Below are 8,096 nucleotides of genomic sequence, written 5' to 3' on the forward strand. Positions count from 1 at the left end.
CAGAAGGAGTATTGTTTGCAACACACAGAACACTGATTCAGTGATTTAAAACACGGCCAGTACTCACACAGCTGTCACTAACTGGCTGACCCCAGGCAAGCACACTTGAAGCACAAGACCCCCAAAATGGTGAGTAGCCACAGGGTTCCGGGACCCTGTTGTATACTGGGCATGTGGCTCTTGGAGAGAGCCAGCACTATAGGGGGTGCCTGATAATCATTCCTGTTTCCACACTTTCCACAGGATATGATCATTATAGAAGATATCTCACTGCTGAGGGTGAGCAGGGAATCAAGGGAGGGTCTTCTCCAAGACTGCGGCTTCCGCCCTGGCCCCTATGCAGCTTGCCTGTGTACACCAATGGTCCCCCACCCCCATCCCCGTCACGGCACAGTGGCGCGGGAAAGTTACCATTAATGGGGCAAGAAACAAAGCAGCGCTGCCAAAGAACCTGCAGCAGCAGATTGCCCAGTATCTCCATGAGAGTTTCCTGGAGATTTCTGAGGCAGATTCCTGTGAAGTGAGGGATTCAATCAACAGCCTGTTCCGCCAGTCAGACTAGGCATGTGATGGGAGACAAGCCTGCTTTCTGCAACCCTCCTGCCCCCAACAACTGGCTTCAGCAATTCCCAAAATCAAATCCACTTACCAGGGGTCTCCTCTCCTGTTTGCGCTTTGCCAAGATCTGACAGCTGTGGCTACCTAGCCTCCTTTGGGATAGAGAAGAGCTCCTGGCTGCATGCATCTCTGGCCTCCAAGTCATCCTCTGATTCTGGATACCCCTCCCCCTCCAAATCCTCGTCCAAGATTTCCTCCTCCTGGCTCTGTCCACTCTCGACTGACACGCCAGCCACCAAAGTATCCTCAGTGGTCTTCGCAGTGAAGGTGGGGTCGCCGCCAAGTATTGTATCCAGTTCTTTGTAGAACTGGCAGCTTGTGGGCACAGCACCAGAATGGCGGTTTGCCTCCCATTCCTTGTGGTAGGCATTCCGCAGCTCCTTCACTTTGACCCTGCACTGCAGTGTGTCCTGGTCATGATCCCCTTCTGTCATGCATCATGAAATCTGTCCGTAGGTATCATAATTCCTACGGCTGGGGCGCAGCTGGGACTGAACAACCTCCTCTCCCCAAATGGTGATGAGGTCCAGCAGCTCGGCATTGCTCCAAGCAGGGAATCGCCTGCTGGGTGGAGCAGGCATGGCCACCTGGAAAGATGTGCTGAGACCACTGCATGCATCACCGAGCAAACAGGAAGGGGACTTTCAAAATTCCAAAGGAATATATGGGGTGGGGATGATGGTTGGTCACCTGAGGGCAGGGCAGTAGAGTTCAAACCAATGACCAGAGAGGCAAGAACAGGAATTATGGGACACCACCTGGAGGCCAATTGCAGCACTGTAATCAACCAGGGTGCTGTACCCCCCAGCACAGAAATATGTGCACCTCTCATTGGGGTGGTTTTTTTACAGCGCTGCAACTGGGCAGTTTCTGCACACTAAGTGTACACCTTGGGAGTTACAACGCAGAGAGCTGCTTTACTGCACAGAAACTTGCCAGTGTAGACAGGGCCTCAGTGTAAGCTAAGAACTAAACAGTTGTGAGAGGTTTGCAAAGACATTGTATTCAGCACCTGGGTGAGAGGCTTTTGCACACAGGAGTTTTGCTGCACTCCAGGGAGTGTTGCAGCCAGTCCTCCTTAGCTTGTTGTGATATCATTGTGATATAGGGCCATTTGAGGGGGAGGAAGTAAAGCAGAGAATGAAGGGACCTCAGCGTTTCCCAAAAGGAAAAAAAAAATCAACCAAAAACTGACCAAAAAAAAATCTCTCCACTCCCAAAGTGGTACAAGGCGGAGATGCCACAAACCAAGCAGCATCAGAGCAGGCTTCCCAATCCTCATTGTGTCTCAACAGTTACCTGGAAGACTGCATTGTTTTTAACACCCTCTTGTCTGGAATCGAAAGACTTGCATGGTGGGAGAAGGGATTTCAAAACACTTTTGAGATGTTTAGTTGTACCAGACGGTAAAGTATTGTAAAAATAAAAATGTGGTTTCTAATTGCTAAGAAATATTTTGCCCAGTGTTCTGTGGCATAGCACTATTCAAGTTTTTTAATTTTGCTGAATTTTTTTTATTTTTCCCAGTGGCAAATGAAAACAAAATATTTTGTTTCAGCTCAATTTGACCCAAATGGAAACATTTTGTTTTACTGCACTGAAAAATGTTTTGTTTCAAGTCAGTTTGACAGTAAACTTTATCTGCCTGAAGTGCCACATTGCCTTATGGGAGTTGTAGTCCAGGTGTTTTATGGTCCCATTCTCTATTATGGGCCAGGCTCCCACAATGCACTGCTGTCAAGGTTCCTCCCCCACTCTGAACTCTAGGGTACAGATGTGGGGACCTGCATGAAAAACCTCCTAAGCTTATCTTTACCAGCTTAGGTCAAAACTTCCCCAAGGTACAAAATATTACACCCGTTATCCTTGGAATGGCCGCTACCACCACCAAACTAATACTGGTTACTGGGGAAGAGCTGTTTGGACGCGTCTTTCCCCCCAAAATACTTCCCCAAAACCTTGCACCCCACTTCCTGGACAAGGTTTGGTAAAAAGCCTCACCAATTTGCATAGGTGACCACAGACCCAAACCCTTGGATCTGAGAACAATGAAAAAGCATTCAGTTTTTTACAAGAAGACTTTTAATAAAAAATAGAAGTAAATAGAAATAAAGAAATCCCCCCTGTAAAATCAGGATGGTAGATATCTTACAGGGTAATTAGATTCCAAAACATAGAGAACCCCTCTAGGCAAAACCTTAAGTTACAAAAAAGATACACAGACAGAAATAGTTATTCTATTCAGCACAATTCTTTTCTCAGCCATTTAAAGAAATCATAATCTAACACATACCTAGCTAGATTACTTACTAAAAGTTCTAAGACTCCATTCCTGTTCTGTCCCTGGCAAGAAGCAGCATACAGACAGACACAGACCCTTTGTTTCTCTCCCTCCTCCCAGCTTTTGAAAGTATCTTGTCTCCTCATTGGTCATTTTGGTCAGGTGCCAGCGAGGTTACCTTTAGCTTCTTAACCCTTTACAGGTGAGAGGAGCTTTCCCCTGGCCAGGAGGGATTTCAAAGGGGTTTACCCTTCCCTTTATATTTATGACAACTGCAGTCTCCCCTCTGAGCTACATAATGCATTACAGGAGTCCCATGACTGTGGTGCATCATGGGAGATGTAATCCAGTCAGGGGCCCTTGTCCTTAGGAAAGAATAACTGCCTGAGGCACTCAAACTACAACTCCATGAACCGGTACAGCACCACCAGCAGATGCAGTTTAATATTGAACTGGCTCAAAACAAAACATTTATAGCACTTTTTGTTCCATGAATATTTTTAATATATCAAGTTTTCATCCCAATTTGGGCCAAAACAAATGTCAAAATATTAAAAGTTTCCTATGAGATGGAAAATTTTGATTTTTGCTCATTTCTGGAGATTATTAATTGGAGGGACCATAATTGTGGAGTTGTTAACTGGCTAAGAAGACAAAGCCATTTCATGAATTTGTCTGCTGGCACCTGTGCAGTGTGGTGAGGTTCCACAAGCCTTTTGTGACAACAGAAAAAGACTAGAGCTGAAGAGGACAATGTCCTACATCAGGCTGAGGATGACTATGGGAAAGAATAACTCCAACAGAAACAAAGCCAAGTAATGCTAAAAAGAAACAAAGAGGCTGTGCTAGTCTACATTCGTCTGCAGAAGAGATGGAAAATGGCTTTCATCAGACTGAATAAAGTTTCTTTTACTTAGATCTGAGTTTAAAAATGATATACAACCACATACATACTTGCATCCTATACACCCCCCCCCCCCGCTGTATGTAACCAAAAACTGCAAAAATTATTTTGACTGAAAATTCCCAACCAGCTCTAATAATCTGAGTCATTTGACTTCTTTCTATCCTCCTCTCCCCGTATGGAGGCTCTAGACAATTCCTGTCACTTCTCGAACATTTCTAAAGTTTGGCATTTCCTCTCTGTCCCCACCATTAAAACACTGATTTACACCATGACACATTCGTTTCTGAATTGCTCCTTTTTCATCTCCCTGTCTCTCATCCCCAGTCTGTCCAACATGCTGCAGCTAAAAGAATTGTCTGAACATGTCACATGGCTGAAGTTCTTTGCATGTTCCCTGTTTCTTTCTGCAGCCAACTAGTAAGTGTGTTTAATTATTATTATCTTAAGTCTTCCATAATATCTTGCATCTCAGGTACCAAGAGGGGAAAATACGTCCTGAGTAATTGCCTTTGATATTACTTGTACCTCATTCTGGGCAAGACAACAACTGACAAAGTAGAAAACTAAACATGTGGCTTAAGAGTTGGGAAGGAAGAATAGGCATTTAATTTTATAAAGTATGAAATTCATTTTTGGGTACATGGAACCCTTAGAAGAGCAATAAATTTAATCTGAACTTACAACAGAGTAATGTGTTTGCTGAAATAGTACTGTAGAATCAGACTGTATGGAAGAATTTAAAATTAGTATTGCAGCAGCACAGACAAGCACACAAGAGGAAACAGTGAAAAGAAAGGACATTGTAGATGTAGATAAAGATAGCATGGAAGTGTGTACTTAGTGTCAATAAGATTTAATTTGGGAATCATGCCACAGCAGAAAGCTGACTGAAAAGTGATAACGGTATTTGTGGTGTTAATACAAAAGGGAAGAGAAATATAGATGGATGTTTCAGAAATGGAACTAACTATAGAAATACTCTCTCACACATCCAGCTTAACAAATATGAACTTTCTTGCCATTTAGGAAAATATATGTGGCTTTTTGAGAGACTATTGAAACTAGAAGTCAAGAGGAAAGGAGCAGGCATAAGAGGAGAGTCCAGAGAAGCTTTCAAAGGGGAAGAAAGCAAGCAATTTAAAATAAGCATGTAGAGGAAATATAATTAACATTAAGACAAATAATGCAAGGAGAAATGCTAAGAGGATAACAGAGATACTGTGGTTGACAAAATATAAGGGAAATTCCCATATCTGGCAGAATGTTGCAAAGGTAGTCATGATATACTCAAGTAGGCCACGTTTTCAAATGTTTAGTACAAAAATGCAAGTGCAAACCACATATCTTCATGTACAAATCAGATGATAACACACTTAGCTGGTATAGCCATACTGATGTTAAGGTTTCAGAGTAACAGCCGTGTTAGTCTGTATTTGCAAAAAGAAAAGGAGTACTTGTGGCACCTTAGAGACTAACCAATTTATTTGAACATAAGCTTTCGTGAGCTACAGCTCACTTCATCGGATGCATAAGCTTTCGTGAGCTACAGCTCACTTCATCGGATGCATATGCATCCGATGAAGTGAGCTGTAGCTCACGAAAGCTTATGTTCAAATAAATTGGTTAGTCTCTAAGGTGCCACAAGTACTCCTTTTCTTTATACTGATGTTAAGTCACTTTTTTGAGCACAGTTTCAGAGTCCATCTCTTCCAAAATTCAGTCCGCAAAATCAGGAGCTTTTGTGTATTCAGTAAAGGATATATACTGATTTACTGTTTCGTGTGCACGCTTTCTCTGTCTCTCTCTCTCTCTCCATTATCATTCTTAGGCTCCAGGTGTGATCTCAGATTCCCTAAGGCATCCTACAATATTCTTATCTTGCACTACTCATCTGGCCTTTGGCCAGTATTCTCATACAGCCTTAGAAATTTTATGCAAGTTGATTGTCATTGTCTTCTAATGAGCTTAGCAGGCATATTGCCACAAAGAGGAGAGGAGTGTTCCCTTTTTTGATTGTACAGTATTTTCAGTCTCGGTCGTGATCAGGAGTAATTGTTCAGTGGCAGCAAGAAATTTTATCCAGTTTATGAAATTAGATATCTCACTTGATTGATTGTGGAGATTCAGCATATCCACCTGTCTCATGCGATACCTGGAATTCTTTGAATGCATTATTACCATAGCATTAGATATAAGTAATACAGTGAACATAATTTACAGGTATCCTCATTTCAGAAATTAAAAAGAAATACTCTGTGAGAAAATATAAATATGGATTGTAAAGCAGATTTAAAACAAAAAATAGAAAAATGAAGAGTTCACAGTACAGAATGAAGAGTTCACAGGTGAAAGTTACAAGTGGCAGAATTAAGGTTTAATTGCCTTTGTTTCACCTGGCAAATAAAAGATCTTGAGGAGCCTCTAATTGCAGAAGTGGACATATTTTGCTATTAGTGCAGAGTTGAGGGGAGAAGCACAGTGAACCCAAAGGTACAGTATAAACCAACTTGCAGTGATCAGGATGGATTCATTCTATGGACTGATAAAGTGACTCACTAAGTTCATCAGAGAGAAGACAGTGACACTAAGGTCCAGAATACACAAAGTACACCCCCATTTACAAAATGATTTGTCTTTATTCTAAACTTCCACTCAGAAAGTTTTTTTCTTTTACCAATTAGCAAGCAAGGAATTACTGCTCATCCATTTAATTTATTTACCACAGAGAATTAACTGATGCTTTATAAACTGCTCTACTCCTGTCAACACTGACTCTGTATTTCATAAATGTTCCTGGAAGAAGGCAAATCAAAAGCTTGTCCATTGCCAGTATTCTCACTTTCCCAGCTGATTGTGCAATTCCGTTGAGTGATTGTGGTGCTCTATTTGAAGCTTTTTCAAAAGTTGAATAAATCCAGTTATCCCAGAAGCATGGTGAGCATCAAGTATATAACAGATGCCAAATTTATAATGCTGTAGCAAGTGGTTTAACCTTTCCTTTCACTCTGTTTCTCACTGTTTCTCACTCAGAGAGCCCAACACTGTTTATCTCTGTACCTGATATACTGTTGTACCTAGACTAAAGGAATTAGAATACAAATCAAAGAAAGAAAAGAGAACAATTGCCAATGATTCACAAAATATTTTTTCCTGCAAAACATAGTCTTGGAATGTATAAAATATTAAATATGCATCAGACAAAGTTATGCTGACACTACAAGACGACATTGGTACTGATCACATTAGCAGTGCTGCATATGACTGGTCAGTTCATCAAAGGAAGTAACACCTATGGAAATTAAAAAGATTGAAGCACAAGGATCACCAAAAATACACTGTAGAATTTTGAGAATCAGCCCGCTTATTTATGTGGCTAAATATGGACATAGGCAGCTAACTTCAGGCTTCCATTTTTTAAAAATCTTGGCTGTAGATACCACGCACACATGATTGTTCTGAGTTTGTTCTTTGCTAACCACAGACTTTCTTTTTCCCCACTAGGGCTTATTTCAAAACGTTTGTCCCTCAGTTCCAAGAGGCAGCTTTTGCCAATGGAAAGCTGTAGAAAACACCTGGTCTGCAGAAGATGCCAGACAGATTCTTACATCCACATGCATGTCAGCTCCAAGACGACTTCCTGGAAGTGGGTTGGAACCTCTTTTTTTGATACTTTTTGCCTCTGGAATAGCTTTGATCACCACAGACTTCATTAACTCTATAAAACAAGGACCTCAGCTGGCTAATTCTAAACTGAATATTTGATACTCCTTATCCAATTCTCTCCTACCACCATCATTTCCTTTTATAGCCACTGGATTAGATTAAAACGTTAGTGTTTAGATGTGATACCATTTCCCTGTAACAACGTTATATGCGATGCCTTGTTTCCAAAATGCTTGTCTTTCAGGTGTTGTTAAGAAGTGATTGTTTTCATACCAGTATTCTGTTGTTCTGAACCTTTGTATATTTTCAGCATATCCTAATAATATATAAAGCTGCCATATTTACCAGAAATGCCTAATGGACTATATAATGCCATATTCTGCCTCTGACATTTGCCTACATTTATGGTTCTTATCGACACATGTATGAGTCACAATATTTAACTACTCAGTGCCTTTCAGATGCGTCTGATATTGACATGGCAGTATTTTTTTTAATAGCTCAATTGAAAACTCATATGTTGAATTCAGTGTCTTTATATTCTAGTTTATTTCAGGTAATACAACTTAAGGTGACTTTCTAATTGACATCAGTTGCTGTTACTGAGAACAGTCTATCACTTGAGTA

The 8,096-nt window shown here is 41.1% G+C and overlaps 1 protein-coding gene across 4 annotated transcripts in view; it reads left to right on the forward strand.

Annotated features, from left to right (window-relative positions):
- The window catches only part of BABAM2 (BRISC and BRCA1 A complex member 2), a 306,338-nt gene extending 298,518 nt beyond the window's left edge, over window positions 1-7,820 (forward strand). For 3 of the 4 annotated variants that reach the window (XM_048843434.2, XM_048843431.2, XM_048843435.2), the window contains exons 12-13: window positions 4,131-4,223; window positions 7,308-7,820. In XM_048843434.2, coding sequence (XP_048699391.1) covers window positions 4,131-4,223; window position 7,308 — 94 coding nt within the window. In that variant the 3' untranslated portion in view covers window positions 7,309-7,820. The remainder of the gene's footprint in view (window positions 1-4,130; window positions 4,224-7,307) is intronic. The other variant, XM_048843433.2, reaches the window with a different exon arrangement.
- Window positions 7,821-8,096: the final 276 nt, after the last annotated feature.

This window comes from Caretta caretta, chromosome 3 (genome assembly GCF_965140235.1).
Source record: "Caretta caretta isolate rCarCar2 chromosome 3, rCarCar1.hap1, whole genome shotgun sequence".
NCBI classification, from domain to species: domain Eukaryota; kingdom Metazoa; phylum Chordata; order Testudines; family Cheloniidae; genus Caretta; species Caretta caretta.